The 17,459-nt window shown below is 40.7% G+C and overlaps 1 protein-coding gene across 1 annotated transcript in view; it reads right to left on the reverse strand.

Moving 5' to 3' along the window:
- NUP210 (nucleoporin 210) overlaps positions 1-17,459 on the reverse strand; it is a 125,904-nt gene that overhangs the window by 81,959 nt on the left and 26,486 nt on the right. The window contains exons 5-11 of the mRNA XM_030568114.1: positions 14,200-14,350; positions 9,204-9,336; positions 8,097-8,255; positions 6,778-6,846; positions 4,261-4,367; positions 2,761-2,901; positions 1,157-1,294 (exon numbers count right to left, since the gene is read on the reverse strand). Coding sequence (XP_030423974.1) covers positions 1,157-1,294; positions 2,761-2,901; positions 4,261-4,367; positions 6,778-6,846; positions 8,097-8,255; positions 9,204-9,336; positions 14,200-14,350 — 898 coding nt within the window. The remainder of the gene's footprint in view (positions 1-1,156; positions 1,295-2,760; positions 2,902-4,260; positions 4,368-6,777; positions 6,847-8,096; positions 8,256-9,203; positions 9,337-14,199; positions 14,351-17,459) is intronic.

A 17,459-nucleotide genomic window follows, 5' to 3' on the forward strand; every position in this document is an offset into this window, starting at 1 on the left:
ACCAGTTGGACATTTTATACAGTGCTAACCACCACCATGACACAAAAAATAGATTAAAAGAAGAAACAAAGGAACATTTTGAAAGAGCATGTGCTAAATGCTCAACTCTCCATCGGGGACAACTAACTTGAGTTACAGCAATGTAACTGAAATGTGCAACAGTGCTGCGCATTTTTACATGGTTATGTATAGGATAACTGAGTATGAGTTGAATTCTGGCCTCTCATAGGTGAAAATCCAGTTGAAGCCAATGAAGTCAATGGTGTCATTTCAGATTTACAACACTGTGGAAGAGCAGAATTTGGCCCTGTACGAAGTGCAAAAATAAGCCATTCAAATCTCTTGTTTTACCATATGTAGGCTGCTTCGTATCTCTTCCTGGACAGTTTGATCAGAGAAAAGACTCATATCTCAGCGCACACATATGCCAAGTGGACAGACAGGAACTGCACATGTAATATTTTTGAGGCCAAATGTGTTCGGAAATCTTCATTTAGTGACCACCTCAAGGGTTCAAATTTTGATTTTTAAGCAGTATACAAAAAAGGTTCCAGTGGAGCACATTCGAAAGATGGTTTGGTTTAATAGAGTGCTTTGGCAAGCATGGCAGCATGAGAAGGACAGGAGGAGCACAAGAAAGAGGAGAATTAAAAAAAACACTGTTGTTGAATCTACTATAAAGATAGCTGTGGCCTTTGCCTTCCAATAACCATGCTATTGGTACAGCTAGGGAGACAGGCAGGGAACAAAGGATGCCAACATCAATGCTCTAGGGAGCTGCTCGCTCATCTTAAGATGGCTTCTTGGCAGTCACTATGCCAACTAATTCAGGGAACCTATTTGCAATAAATTAAGTGCCTCTCTCATTGCCTGAAATCTGTCACACTCAATTATCATTAAGTTTGGATTTTTTGTGGTTATGCTTTACTTTAAAAGATACCGACAAGAGACAAAAATAACAGAGGTGCAACTCTTTTTAAAGCAGTTACCAGTCAGTGCAACTGAACTCCAGTGAAATTCCACCAAACTGACTTTTAATGTGAACATGTCTGCAGCATCCAGAGTTAATATGTAGCAGCAGATTCCACAAACAACTACTGGCCTCACTGAATCTGCCAGAGTGACACTTCCTGCATTTATGAGTTCCTTAGCATACCTTTATTGTGTACTGATAGGCTCCTGCCTTTGGCTGCCATGGAAATGTCAAAATGCTCGGTGAAAGGATAATGGGAACATAAATTTCAACTTCTTGCTGGTTTCGTACAGGTACAGGCAATGTATGAACACCTCCATCCTATAATAAGTAACAGCATGTACAATTATAAATGACATTCATAGCACTTGTTAAAAGAAAATTCTGTATTTATAAATAAATAGGTTACTGAGGAAACACACACACACACAAAAGGATATATGTAGCACCATTTTTTTTTTACTATTAGCTCTGCACTTCCTGTGAGCAAATTAGCAACTCATTGGAACAATGCCTACTCTATATTAGATAAATATTACCACTGTAATTACTCTGGAGCCATAGATGAACATGGAATTTACTGGCAAATTAAGTAACAAGGAGCCCACTTATCCCTTCTCCACTCCACCCCTGTGCTTCATAACCCTTCTTCATACTCTGCTCAGCCCCTACCTACTACAGTCTGTTCAGTGGGAAAGGGGCAGATTGTTGGTGGAGAATAATGCATCTATGCCCAAGGAAGGGATTCTTAATACCATACTCTGAAAATGGCTGTTAAGTTGCCATCAAGAGCCTTCCATGACTATGATTCCCAATGAAGATGTAATTCCCCCTGCTGTTACTCCTGCTGGGGTTCTGAAAGCACTGCAAGTCTCGCAGACCTTGGGGAGGCCTTTTCAGAGAAGCTGACAGAGAGGCCGACTGCCTGAAGCAGAGGGTAGAATTGGTTCATCACTTTCAAGGAGCAGCTAGGAAGAGATTTGAGAACAAATGTGTCTCAGTATTTGAACCCTGTCAAGTTTCAGACATAAAACCAAATCGCTGAATGGGGAGGAACCCTTCCAAACTGAAGTGCCCTGATGACTGCATACTTGGCAGCCACGATGAGTGGCCAGGTAGCAGAAAAGTTTAATCAATATTCATTTTAAGAGGCTTGTAAGCTGGTACATTTGGCAGGTCTTCTTTCGAGCTTTTAATGATTACTTACCAAATGACAGAAAGTGTCCCCAAATTTAATGTTATGCAAAGCAGGGCCAGGACATGGCATAGTGAGTCAGAATTTCCCTACACACAGTAGTAAGCCTTGACATTTACTCAGAGTATGTGACTGGGCCCTTAGTCAGCACCCTGCTACAAGACATGCGCATGCATTCTGGGTAGCTACTAGGGAAGAAATTCAAAGCAGTGCATTTCAATCACTCTAAACAAGAGGTAAATGGCACACTGCTAGGAATCAATCTTGCAACCCTTACTCAGGCAAAACATCTATTATTCATTCTTTCTATTTTTGTAGCATTCAGGAGTCCCACCTACAGAGCAGAACCCCATTGTGTTAGGCACTGTACAAACACAGAACAAAAACAACTGTCGAGCATTTTGCTCAAGAAAGAAATTCAGGCTCTGCCCCCTCGTCCTTTTATATATGTTCTTATTTTTGTGCGGCTTAGTCATTTAATTCCTATTTTTGCTCTCAGAGGAGTGTACCAATAAAAAGATTCTGATGTGGGTGTACTTGATAATTTTTGTAAGCATATGAGCAAACGAGAACATTTTTTAGTAAGACATACCTGATCTACTACAGATGTTAAAGCAGCATCGATAATAGTTTGACCCTTCTTTATTGCTTTCACATAGTGATATGATCCATTCAGAGAGGATTTCAAACTCTCAAAATATTCTTCAGACAATTCTGTATTAATTCTGATATTCTGAAATTAAAATATATTGCTTATGTACTGCCAGGGATTAACAACATTGAGGAATACATTTCAGGACAGCAAAAAATATTATTTTGTTAAAAAAAAAATAATCAGAAAATCCAACCAGAAAAAAAGTCACACTACACATAATATGGTCAACTCACAAACAAACAAATCCTCTAATATCCAGCCTTGCTCTCAGACAAATCAATAAGATTAAGCTAAAATTTCCAAGTTTAGGTGCTTGAGATTAGAAAGCTAAAAAAGGTTTTCAGATGCGCTGAGCAGACAGCTTCCAAAATAGATCACTCATGTAGGTGAATTAATATGGATTCAGATGCCTAACCTGAGGTACGGAAGTTTGAAAATGTTAACATATAAATAATGTAAACAAATGTTATACAGTTACATTGTATAACTATATATAGTTCTAACAAGCTTATCTGAAATTCAGGTATATAAGAGGGTTCCTCCCCACCTTTAAGAAAGACATCATCCAGTGCATCAAGATCATCTTATTGGTTTCCTGTGCGACAGAGTACTAGCATCCAAAAACACTTCTATCATCATAATTTAAGAGAATTTATTTCCATCAAAAACAACCTCTAATGTTGCAGGAAAGGACATTACTACTTCTACCGCTAAACAGATTTTACAACCTCCAATTTATAATTTCTCTATTTTGTCATCCTTAATATACAAGGAAATAAATGAATTATTTCCCTAACAACAAATTTCTTCATAATTTGGGTTAAAACTTACAGCGGTGTAGCTATGTGGTATGGGGTGTGAAAACACCACACCCTGAACAACATAACTATGCCAACAACCACCCTCCCCCCCAGTGCATACACAGCTATGCCGACAGAAGAGTGCTTGTGTTGGTGTAACTGATGTACTTATGGTGGTGTTCCTCCTACTCTGGAAGAAAAACTCCTCTTGTCGATATATGTTGCGTCTACACTGGCAGCTACATCTGTGTAATCACGTAAATGTACTCCATAAAACTAGAGAAGAAACACCTTTCACAAGATGTTCAAAAAAAGATTTAATAGCTTGAAAATGTCTGCTAACTACACTTGGTGCTCATCCTTACTGGCTGCATTGGTTTGGAAGTTTCATTCTATCATAAAACTTGCAGAGATGCAGCACACCCGCCAATATTCTCTCAATTTTTCTGTCACAGGTGCTAAGATGTGTCCCGACGGAGCTACCCAGCATGTGTTTTTTACAACAAAAAATTTATAACTTTCCAAGTCTGTGTAAGTAAAGGGCTGCTTAGCTAATTGCACAAAAATTTTTACAGATTTGCTAGACACATAACGTCTAGTAACACAGAATAGAAACATACACCAACACTGCACTTACATCAGATAAATACACCTTATTACTTGATTTGTCATATGCTTCTATTGTAATTTCATAAAGTCTGCCGGTTTCTAGGACCCATCTATCACCAGGATGAATTGTAAATCCTGTAAAACAGAAAACATTCAACAGCATAGACCAGAAGGTCAGCTATGTGATGAATTATTATGTATCATATATTCACAAACATTTTGGTTCATAAAATTTAAAGATGTGCTTTAATTGCTAAAGACTAATGGTGGGGAAACAAAATAGCTTAATATGAAACATTTTCTTATTAAAAAGACATTTCTACTATACTATAATTTATACAGGTGAGCAGGTACAGGGACTTGGGCCTGGTCTACACTATGCATTTAAACTGATTTTAGTAGCATTAAACCGATTTAACCCTGCACCCATCCACAAAACGAGGCCCTTTATATCGAAATAAAGGGCTCTTAAAACCGGTTTCTGTACTCCTCCCTGACGAGGGGAGTAGCGCTGAAATTGGTATTGCCATGTCGGATTAGGGTTAGTGTGGCCGCAAATCAACGGTATTGGTCTCCGGGCGGTATCCCACAGTGCACCACTGTGACCGCTCTGGAAAGCAATCTGAACTCAGATGCACTGGCCAGGTAGACAGGAAAAGCCCCATGAACTTTTGAATTGCATTTCCTGTTTGCCCAGCGTGGAGCTCTGATCAGCACGGGTGGCGATGCAGTCCCAAATCCAAAAATTGCTCCAGTATGGACTGTACGGGAGATACTGGATCTGATCGCTGTATGGGGAGACAAATCTGTTCCATCATAGCTTCGTTACAGAAGACGAAATGCCAAAGCATTTGAAAAAATCTCCAGGCTATGATACAGAGTCCACAGCACAGTGCTGTGTGACAAGCGTAACGGAAAGTCAAAGAATCAAATGGACGCTCATGGACAAAGGGAGGAGAGACTGAGGACTCCAGCTATTCCACAGTCCCCGAAAATTATTTGCATTCTTGGCTGAGCTCCCAATGCCTGTAGGGTCAAACACATTGTCCGAGGGTGGTTCAGGCTATATCTCATCAATTTACCCCTCCCTCCCCCTCCCCCGTGAAAGAAAAGGAAAAAAAATAGTTTCTTGACTTTTTTCAATGTCACCCTATGTCCACTACATGCTGCTGGTAGACGGGGTGCTGAGGCACTGAACAGAAGCATCCTCTCCCTTCCCCTTCCCGGTGACAGACGGTACAGTGCAGAAGGATGGTAGCCGTCCTTATGATCCTGTGAGTGCTCCTGGCTGGCCTCAGGTGAGGTCGGCCAGGGGCGCCTGGGTAAAAATAGGAATGACTCCTGGTTATTCCCGGCAGATGGTACAGAACGGCTGGTAACCGTCTTCATCATAGCAACTGGGGGCTGAGCTCTGTCAGCCCCCGCCCTTTCATGTCTAAAGAAAAGATTCTGTACTGCCTGGACTATCATAGCAGCTGGAGGCTGCCTCCTCCTCATTTTATCTCACTAAAAAGTCAGTGTTTCTTATTCCTGCATTCTTTATTATTTCATCACACAAATGGGGGGACACTGCAACGGTAGCCCAGGAGGGCTAAGGGTGGAGGGAAGCAACGGGTGGGGTTGTTGCAGGGGCATCCCCTAGAATGGCATGCAGCTCATCATTTCTGCGAGATCTGACACGGAGCGGCTGTGCTCTCTGGTACACTGGTTCTCTAGAATACTTGCCCCATATTCTAAGCAGGACTGACTCTATTTTTAGATACAACATAAAGGAGGGAATGACCCAGGGAGTCATTCCCATTTTTGTCTTTGCGCCCCCGGCCAACCTCAGCGAAGGTCAGCCAGGAGCACCCATGACAGCAGCAGATGGTACAGAACAACTGATAACCGTCATCTCATCGTCAATTTACAATAGCACAGCAGTCGGTACAGAACGACTGGTAACCATCTCTGCTATCTTGCAAAGGCAAATGAATGCTGCTGTGTAGCGCTGCAGTATTGCCTCTGTCAGCGGCATCCAGTACATATACGGTGACAGTGACAAAAGGCAAAACGGGCTCCATGGTTGCCATGCTATGGCGTCTGCCAGGGCAATTCAGCGAAAAAGGGCGTGAAATGATGGTCTGCCGTTGCTTTCACAGAGGAAGGAATGAGTGAAGACATTTACCCAGAATCACCCATGACACTGTTTTTGCACCATTGTTCATTGGGATCTCAATCCAGAATTCCAATGGGAGGGGAGACTGCGGGAACTATGGGATAGCTACAGGATAGCTACCCACAGTACAACACTCCAGAAATCGACGCTAGCCTTGGTATATAGACGCACACCACCGAATTATTGTGCTTTGTGTGGCCGCGTGCACTCGACTTTATACGATCTGTTGTACAAAACCGGTTTATATAAAATCAGAATAATCCTGTAGAGTAGATGTACCCTCAGATACCATATGCAACAATACTGCAGAGAGGCATTAATACAGGTATACAGTTTGAGAATTTGTTAAAGAAATAAACACTCTGAAGAATAACAGCAAATACTAACCTAAATATCCAGGATCCACAACATAGATAGTGCTGTTTGGTAATCTGGAAGCACCTTGCATGCGAATACCTGCAGTCTCAGTCAAGGAACTAAAAGGCTTTGAAAGAACATTAAAACTAACTTTTGGCTGGGACTGCTTTCATGGCTATTTAAAACTGACTCCATGTTCCTGAAAAGAAGGACAAAAAAATGCTAGCTCCCTTAAGAGAGTGAGCATTTCTGGGCTGGCCCCATTAAATAAGGGGCTAGCAGGGTAGCCCAGTGTCCTTCTGGCCAGTGTGCAACGGTGGCCACCCACTCAAATGTGATGAGGAAGGCCTCAGGATTGTCCCCAGGCCCCATCTTCGTGAGCCTTCGGGGGAGCCCAGGTGTTGGGGCTATATGAGAGATATGATTGCCCTCTATAAATACAGCAGAGGAATAAATTCCAGGGAGGGAGAGGAATTACTTAAGCTCAGTACCAATGTAGACACAAGAACAAATTGATATAAACTGGCCATCAGGAAGTTTAGATTTGAAATTAGACAAAGGTTTCTAACCATTAGAAGTTCTGAAACAAACAGTCTGCCAAGGGGAGTAGTGGAGGCAAAAGACGTATCTGGCTTCAAGACTAAGCTTGATAAGTTTATGAAGTGGATTGTATGATGGGATAGCCTAATTTTGGCAATTAATTTATCTTTGACTATTAACAGTAAATATGCCCTGAGTGTCTGGCTGGTGAGTCTTGCCCACATGCTCAGGGTTTAGCTGATCGCCATATTTGGGGTCGGGAAGGAATTTTCCCCCAGGGCAGATTGGCAGAGGCCCTGGGGGTTTTTCGCCTTCCTCTGTAGCATGGAGCACGGGTTACTTGCTGGAGGATTCTCTGCCCCTTGAAGTCTTTAAATCGTGATTTGAAGACTTTAGTGGCTCAGATATAGGTTAAGGGTTTGTTACAGGAGTGGGTGCGTGAGATTCTGTGGCCTGCATTGTGCAAGAGGTCAGACTAGATGATCATAATGGTCCCTTTTGACCTTAAAGTCTACGATTCTATGAACACACACACACACGGACCCTCCTTCTCCTTCCCACTAAGGTAACAGGCAAGATAATTTAATGGATCTTTTCCAGCCCTAAAGACCTAATTTCTAGGAGTATGTCAACATATCTGGAGATAGTGGTGTGACTGAACTCACAGCAATGTTGCTTTCTAAACCTCTGTCAGCTAGTGCTGATTTTCAGACCACTGGGCAAAGCATGAATAGTTTTATCCTGGTGTGGCAGAGAGTGGAAAATCTGCCTCTTGACATCAGGCATTGAGCACCTCATAGAAAGGATATTTTTGTGCCCCAGCACTAGGTTAATTTGTCCCTGCTGCAATGCAGTTACTGTTGATGTTGCCTGATCCAGCTTGGCAACAGGCCGAGCTGGGTCTCCCTCAGGGCCAAGGATGTTGTTCTGAAGCTGCAGTTCATAGTGATCTGAAGGCATCATTAATTCTGTACATGAAGCAAGAAGACACATAAAACAACACAAGCTGATGTGTCACTGTTTGGACCCTGTTAATTACTACTGATTAACTTTTTATTTGATGCCTAGCACATGTTAAATTGGTGCTTTAAATAGTTTTGTAGAAAATGCATTTTCTACACCCAGGCATGAAGCATAATCTAAGCTAGATGAATAAAATAATAATTTTTTCCCATTGCTGAAGACTCCAACTAAAATTGCCTTCCTGCTTAAAGGAGAATGAAATCAGACCAATTTCTGGTCTTGGCAAAGGGAACTTTTTACATGAGCAACTGAAATCCATACCGCTGCATCCCATACTGCCAGCTAGAGAGCTGAAGTAGGTCTAAGTGAATACATTATTTCATATCTGATTTCTTAAAATAACTCCCATCAACAATATTGCAAGTTTCTTGTACTTGTACCTTTATCTTATAAATAAATCTCCCATTCTCTGAAACTGGTATGCAGCTAGTTCAACTCTTCTCCAATTTTCATACTAATTTGCCAAGAAAATGGAGTAACATCTAAATCAGGCATTTCACAAAGTGAATGAGGCCTTTTTGTGGAAAACAAATGCACTAAAAATTCAAATGTTTCCCCAATATGAAAAACAGATGAACATGTTTGAATAATACAGACCTGGATCCCAAACTTGCAAACTGTTATGCATGTGCTCAAATTTATGCATATGACTAATCCTTAATAGGACTAGTCCTACATAGAAGATAAGCATATGCATTAGTGTTTGCATGATGAGAGAAAAGGGGGGAGGAGATAAAGGAAATTTCATCATAATTTTGATTATGAAAGTTTAACAATCTAAGGTGAATTTAAGACCATTTCCTTATCAGTACACACAATATTTTAATTTTCTACTCATAGGTGAAAAATTCACACGGAATGTGGAATATTACGAAAAATGGAGGAAGACAAACCTGTAATCTTGCCTTGTCTTATTTTCTGAACTTTATATTGAAGTGATGTTCCTACTAGCAGGTAGATATCATAAGCTGGATTTAGAAGAATGTTTTCCAAAATAAGCAACCTGACTTCTGCTGGATATACATTCTATTGGTTAAAAGAAAAAACAAAAGCCACATTTTAAAGTAACCAACGCACTCACTGAAAAATAGCTTCATAATCCACAAATAAAAAATATGTATTAAAGTTATTTCTGTCCTGAAGAACAGTTTAATACCACCACTTTTCTAATGGCAATAGAACTCAAAGCACATAGTGGTGCACAGAAGCACAGCTTCACTTGCACCATCAGCAATGGATGCTAAAGGAGATAAGCAAAATGAGACATCTGAAGATATCTGAGCAGGGTCAAACCAATCAACAGTTAACTTAATGATTAATGTGGAAAATGTCAAGTGATGAATACAAAAATGAGGTCTCAGATACGCAGAGATGAGGAATATTTGACCATGAAAGAAGACAAGCAAAATAAATAAATATATAAAACTGGCCAGGGTGTTAAGGACAAGGTAATCAAAATATTTTGGTCACAATCATTTCTCTCTCATCATTACAATAGTACTTGTACACCTCTTATTTAAGATCAACCAGTGTTTTCATTAAGCTTTCCACAATCAATCATTCACAAAATTTTGTAACTTGAAAAGCCTTAATGCTGGCACACTTCTAGGGCTTTTGGCTTGTTTGAAGTGTACCATTTAATAAATATTGATGGCTAAGAAGATCACATGACTAGACAGAAAAAGACTGGATTTCAGTGAAAGAATGTACATGTCTTCTGCAACACTGGAAAAAAGGTAAGTGTATCCTAAACATTTGTATCTGTTTGTGCTGTGCAGGGAGCATTTTTATAAGTGTCCAAGCAGATTACATGTAGCAGCACTCCAAAAGTCTGTACTGTACCATGCATCATACCAAATTGTTACAGATTTTTTTTTAACATGACTTCCCAGAATAGGACAAGCTTAGTAGGTATTTGCTACAAGTGTTTTTCTTTTTACACTACAGTGCAGCAAACATTTAACTTATTTAATTGCATGACAGTTTTGAAATGCTTCAGAGGAGACATTTGGGTGTATCAGATGCAAAATACTTTTATGAAGAACTGGCATTTACATATTTACCAGATAGACTTAAGAGTGGATTCTCCATTTTTTAAGCACTGGGAAAAAATTTTAACCTCATCACATGTTTAAAATCCCCCCCATGTATATTCCAATCTATGGCTTAGATTAAAAACGTTACATATTGTTAAAGCCTGCAGTTCTAATTACATTTCTTGAGGGTGGAGAGGTGCAGAAAAGTGAGGCTTTGGGGAGGAAATTGCTGTTACATACTCAAGGAAGCTTGAAAGAGGCCAGTTTTAATTTACTGGTAAAGTAACATGTATTGCCATGTGAGAGGCTACAGGGTGAGTTACTGTGCAGCAAGCCAGAGAGTGACTCTATAGCACATCATCTTGAGATGCAGTAACATCCTGTGTGGACACTGCTACAGTGCACTGAAAGTCCTGGAGTGTGGCTTGGCTTTAACGTGTTACATTAACTTTCAGTGCGCCGCAGCGTTGTCCACATGGAACTTGATTCACAGAGAGCTGGTGTGCTATAGATTCACCCTGGCTTGCCACAAATTAACTTGCTCTGTAATTTGCCAGCTATCCCTTGCACAAACTGGTGCCATCAGTGCTGCAGAGTGCATTGGCATAGCCACTACTACTAGAAGAAAAGTTTCCAGGTTAATAACACCGGCCCTGACCTCCAGCTCAATCCAATTAGCTATGGCATGGTTTTAAGCGCTCTGAGAACCGACTGAGTAGAAAAGTCTACTAAATAGTGGTTACACCCAGAAGTGAATAAAAATCTCAATTAGCAAATAATAATTTAAAATGTATAGCATTTTTCAATCAAGAACCTTAAAATTCTTTACTGACATTAATAAACTTCACAACTCAACAACAGAATACTAATGCCATTTCACACATAGGACAACTGAGACATAGAGTGTATAAGTAATTAGTCCACACTGCTGCAGCCAGGAAAATATACATAGTGAAGAGTTCATGAATCATGTGTGCTTTCAGTCACTAAATCATGCTTCCCCTTATGATCAGATGCTCTCTCCTTATGGTCTTTTGCATATCCAGGTAGAACAACTTAGGAGGCTTGGTGCACTGAAAGTTTGTTCATATTTTGGTTTATTCTTAATAGGAAAAAAATAAGAAGGTGCAGGGTAACAGGGAATTCTTGGATTTTTTTATTAACAGGGAATTTAATTTACTTATGTATAGACGGATCTCTCTTATATCCTTTCCTTTTTATGCAAGTCATTTATATTTGCCGTTATATCCCAAAGACATGCCAAAAAGTGTTTATAAAAAATAAAAGTGGTCACACAGCAGCGAATATACTGAAGCTGCAAAACTTAGTGCTCTCTATTTCTTCCAACTTTCAGGTTTACTGTCCTGGATAGTGGGACAAACGCCAAGAATCTGGGTGATATCCTGGGCCCACAAAAGTCAATAGGAGTTTTGCTACTGACTTCAGTGGAGTCAGGATTTCAATGCAAGAATTCAGCCATAAATTATGTTCTGCATCATAGCACAGCCCACAAATTCTGTGGCCCTTTAGAATTTGTTGACTGCCTGTCACACTCTGCAATAGCTGCAGATGCAAAAAGCTTGTCCCTGCAGCAGCTCAAACAAAGAAGCAATTCCAAATTATACACTGTTCAGCAATGCTACAGAAGGATGGGGTGGAGAGCATCTGCTCAACTTAATCTTGTGGAGAATACAATTTTTGGAGGCAAGCACACAACGGATAATCTGAGATCTGGAAATGCATTTTTGTCAGGGTGGTCCAACGTACCTTTGCTTGACATGTCTTCTAAAATTGCTATGGTATTTGTGTGTAACTCCTTTGTTTATAAAATTAGGAATATGCAATACACTACACAAAACCAAATTCTGTTCTATTCTATTTGCTTGAGGGATGTTGCACTGAAAACACGTGTGGTCTGGCAGCAGTGAAAGATTTAAGGACAATAGTAATAATGCAAGTCATATAAAGTTCTGAGCAGGATACTATTATTTCATACTATTATTTCAATCAACATTCATAGAATGATGCCAGAACCAATGCAGAAAAAAATAAATACAAAGACAAAAAACAAAAACAACTACAACTGGCTAAGAACCACAGCAAAAATAAACATTACTAATATCGGGCCATACTCTGATCTCATCAGTAATAATGTGAATCTGGAGTAATTGCAAGGAGTAGAGCAGAATTACTTTTCAATTGCATCACTGAAACCAAAATAACGCCTTTAAAATGCACTATTTTTGTACTTTTAAATAATATTTTCAGAGAACGTAGATTATTTATCCAATACCTGAAAAATGTAAACCAATATATTTTGTTTAATAGAGAAACTGGCAACATATTAAGTAACTGCATACAGATACTGGATGGATTTTTTAAAAATACTTTAAGTCAACATTTATTTCTTAAATATTGCAAAATTTAAAATACTAATAACATGCAAAACATTCCTGTAAGAACTAACCCTTAAAAAAATAAAATAAAAAATAAATGTCTGTTAAGTAGATTATACTAACAGAAAGGACAATTTCATTACTAGGTTAAAATGAAAACAAGTTACTGTGGATTACAAAGAAATGAATAGAATAAATCAATAGGACAGCTGTGAAAAAGGCCAATGCTATAGTTAAACACACTTGTTTATTAGCATTTGATCTCACTGCTTTCTGAGACTGAAAGCTAATGAGGTAGAATTGATTACAAAATGAGGATTGGTACGATGCAAGGAACTGAGGGAGTGGTCTCAATTCAACACAATGCGCAGCATAGAAAAATCCATCAGACAAATCCTTAATATTTGTTAACAGGGAGACAGAGGGCAAAATCTCATTCCACAATGAATGCTGATAATCATCGAGCAGTGGGAATGCTTCTATCTGATAGCAGTAGTAGATCTAGGCTCCAATTCAGCAAGGTACCTAACTGTGTGTCCCCCACTTGAGTCAGACTGACAACTTGCATGCTTAAAGATACACATGTTTAGGTGTCTTCCTGAATCAAGGCCCTGTTGAGCTACACAAAGCTGCACAGCATTAAGTGAAGGCCAGAATCTGGCAGATGTTATCCCAGGATATTAATAAACAAAAATTAATAGTAGCAGCACTTATTTAAAAATGCATGATGTCAAAGCACTGTGCAAATATCCAAGTGTCATTATGCTCTGATTCAAAGACAATAAACTTGGAATCCCAAGATGCCATTTTTTTTTCATAATCACTTCTCAACTTCCAGTAGAAGTTTGCCCAGTTTACAAGCAAACAGCTGTTTTTATAACTGGGAGCCTTGTATAATCTGGGATTTCAAAAGTAAACTGTCTTATTTCTGGCTTGCACAACACCACAATAAGTTCATGTTATTAAGTATTTGTCTTACAACAGTGATTAGAGAAATGAGAGCCCCACTGCACTAGGTGCCATATAAACAGAGTGAAAGGCAGTCTCGGCCCTGAAGAGCTACCGATCGAAGAGAAGGAAAAGAAATTGTGAATTTGGAGTGCATTCCTTTGTAAAACAAACTAAATAACACAGGAACAAGATATCTACACCATCATGTCACCGAGTCAGGTTTAGAAACTAGCTTTGGGACCCACATCATCTGGGGAGCTCATTCAACAGGATAACTGCACTATTCATCCCGAGTGCTAGGCAAAAATCAATGGAGTAGTATTGGCAACCACCTCAGGAAAAGCCACATAATCTACCCATTGGTAACGGGGGGCAATGCTACAGTAGCTGATAAAGGAAGAGATGTTGGAGTGGGGTATGTAGTAATATGGGAGGGAAAATTAATGTGGCTCCAGGGAAGTTCTGCCATGAAAACAAAAAATAAATGAACCGTGTGAATTTCTTACCTTATAAACAGATTCCTGTATTCTTGCTTTTAATTTGGAACTCCCTGTTTTCATTCCAGACACCAGAACGGTGTCTCCTTGTTTGGCAACTTTTTCCATCTCTGATATATAGGAAGGTGGTATGTAGGTAGATTCTAAGAATTTGAGTATACTGAAAAGTGAACAGAACTTTATGAGACAAGAGTCATGAATAATGTAAGCTAACCCAGGTCAGAACTACAGTATTGTCTACTTCTAGCACAAATGCCCACAACACATGTAAGGTGCTTATCTTAAGCCAGGAAGGAGAGGCTCAATTTTCACTTATATTCCTGAACACATCAATGTTAAATTAAGATTTTATGGGTGCTGTATGGGCTTGTGTAGCACTGGAAAACATAGATGGCTGTAATATCTATGTGCAGGTCCCTTTTCTAACCTGTACTGTGACTCTCAGGCATAATTGTACTCAGTACCAAGATAATTCAGACTTCACACTGTATTCTGCAATGAACATATAGTGCACAATATATCTGTGTGCTCTGACACTGTGGTACTCTGGCTTCTGTGGCTAATTTGTGTAGTGACTGGGATAAAAGTGCATCTGAAGCCTATGTATAGAAGGCAGGTCCTTCTTAGAGATATACAGGAAAAATGGACGAGGTATCTCCAATGATGTTTCCAGTTTGCGTATAGAGGACTCTCTAGATCAGTGAGGTATGGTAAATGGGAAAGGCACTGAGGTTCTGTTCTCTTAATCACAAACATTATGGTGTTTGGCTCAAGTGAACTAGAAAGGTGTTTGATGTGAAGTGGATAGGAAGTGCTGATTATGTGTGTATGTGCAGTATATAAATTATGTATTTTGTAATCTCTGTTGGAAATTTAGATGAGGTATAGTAATTACGAGAAAATGGACAGGATTTGGGTAGGTGTTGATAACAAGTTCGAATTTTGAAGGCTGCTTGCAAAAAAACACCAAAAACAAAACTTAGGATGAAATTTTTCAAGGAGCTGAATGATGTTAGGCACCACTAAATTTCAATGGGAGTTCAGCAACTTAACTCCCTCGGGTTTCTTTAAAAAACAGCCTTAAACTCTGCATTTCTTGCTTCAAAACTCTTTTTTGGGAGTGGGGAGGGGGAGAGGGGTTAACACCACCACTTTATTTAAAATATTATATGTTAAAAGTATGGCAGATTCTCCATCCCTTGGAGTTTTTAAATCAAGGTGGGATGTCTTTCCAAGAGCTGGGTTGGATTTTCAAAAGTACCTAAATGATTCAGGGCTTGTCTACACACAAAAGCTGCACCATTTAAAAAAACAAATAAAACAAAACACACACATTAGTGCGGAAAGAGTTTCTATCCATATTAGCTGCTAAAAAGGCATATTCTGCCATTACAGGCAAAACCCAGGGGAAATACTGGCAGAAAAAACAACAACACAGGTTTGATCAGAGAAATTACACTGGTTTACTATTAAAAAAAAACAACACCCAATATAACAGAGCACTACAGACACAACACCACAGATATTTCACATTAATGAGCAGGACTCTTAAAGCACAATATACTTTCCTATCTCCTCTGCCTCACGCTTTGATTCACTTCTTTATTAACTAAGTTTTGCTGGATATTATTTTCTTAAGTAAATGGAAATACTGGCACTTGAGTATGAATCTATTGTGTCTTAGCATCCCGATTATATATTACAAGAATAGCGGTTTAATGTTCTACTTGGCTAGTGTGTAGGAACTGCTTGATAGGAAAGAAAATTGATTTAGTGTTTTATATGCTTCTGGTATGACCAGAAACTCAAAAGTATGTCAGGCAGGCATTTCTGGAGCTGACACTCATATCAAGCAAAGCAAACACTCATTGTAGCATTTACTATGATGGATACTAGCAGAGTTCTATTAGACAAAATAATCCTGCTTTGCTGAAGGCCTATTACCAGTCAGTCAGTATCAATATAAAGGCTAAACCAGGACGTTGGGAACCTAATATGAAAAATATACCAGATACAACAATGCTGGGTAGCCTTCAAAGTTGATGACTTTAATAAGAGTGGAAACTGAAATCCCTGTAGCGTAACTCCTCTCAGTCAAAGGAAATCGACAGAATACTAAAGTAGGTACAGTGAAAGCTTATGCAGTACCTACAAGCGAGGGGAAGACTGTTGGTGGGTAAGCACAGGAAGCTAGGAGTATTCCTATCCCTGTCACAAGCTCTCAATATGATGTTGTGCAAGAACTTAACCTAGCTGTGTCTTAGTTTCCCATCTGTTAAACACAGATAATAGTATTTCCCTACCTTCCAGAGGTGTTACAAGGCTTAATTGATTAAGAAGTTGCAAAACACTAAGACCTTTGGATGGAAGTTTCTACTGGAGTTCAGAGTTTGGGCTAGACCAGAGGTGGGCAAACTATGGCCCACAGGACCCTTCTGCCCAGCCCCTGAGCTCCTGCCCCAGGAGGCTCGGCCCTGGCTCCTCCCCTGCTGCTCCCTCTCCCCTGCAGCCGCAGCTCGCCCCGCCTCCAGCACAATGTTCTGGACGGTGGAGCGAGCTCCTGGTGCAATGCAGATGCAGAGCCGCGGCTTGACCTGGTGCAATGTAATGCGCGGTGGCATGGCTGGCTCCAGCTGGGCGGCGCAGCTGCCTGTCCTGCTACTCTGGGCGGTGAGGCTGTAGTGCTGCCAGCCACCGGTGCTCCAGGCAGTGCGGTAAGGGGGCAGGGAGCAGGAGGGGTTGGACAGAGGGCAGGAGAGTTCAGGGTGGTGGTCAGGGGGCAGCGGTATGGATAGGGGTCAGGGCAGTCAGAGGGCGGGTAACAGGGGCAACAGGGGTTTGAATGGGAGCAGGGATCTTGGGGGTGGGTAGTCAGGAAGGAGAGAGGGGGTTAGATGGGGTGGCAGGGGGCAGTCAGGGGCAGGGGTTCCGGAGGAAGTCACGGGACAGGGAGAAGGGGTGGTTGGATGAGGCAAGGGTCTCAGTGGGGCAATCAGGAAGGGGGGGGGTTGAACAGGGTGGTGGGGGGTCCCGGGGCTGTCAGGGGACAGAGAGTGGGGGTGTGTGGATGGGGCAAGAGTCCTGGTGGGGGGCCATCAGGGGACAGGGAGCGGGGAGGGAGGAGGTCAGATCGGAGGCCGGGCCATGCCTGGCTGTTTGGAGAGGCACAGCCTCCCTTAACCAGCCCCCATACAATTTTGGAAACCGGATGCAGCCCTCAGGCCAACAAATTTGCCCACCCCGTGGATGGGGCTGGAGAGCAGTGCTGT

Source organism: Gopherus evgoodei, chromosome 7 (genome assembly GCF_007399415.2).
Source record: "Gopherus evgoodei ecotype Sinaloan lineage chromosome 7, rGopEvg1_v1.p, whole genome shotgun sequence".
Lineage (NCBI taxonomy): Eukaryota > Metazoa > Chordata > Testudines > Testudinidae > Gopherus > Gopherus evgoodei.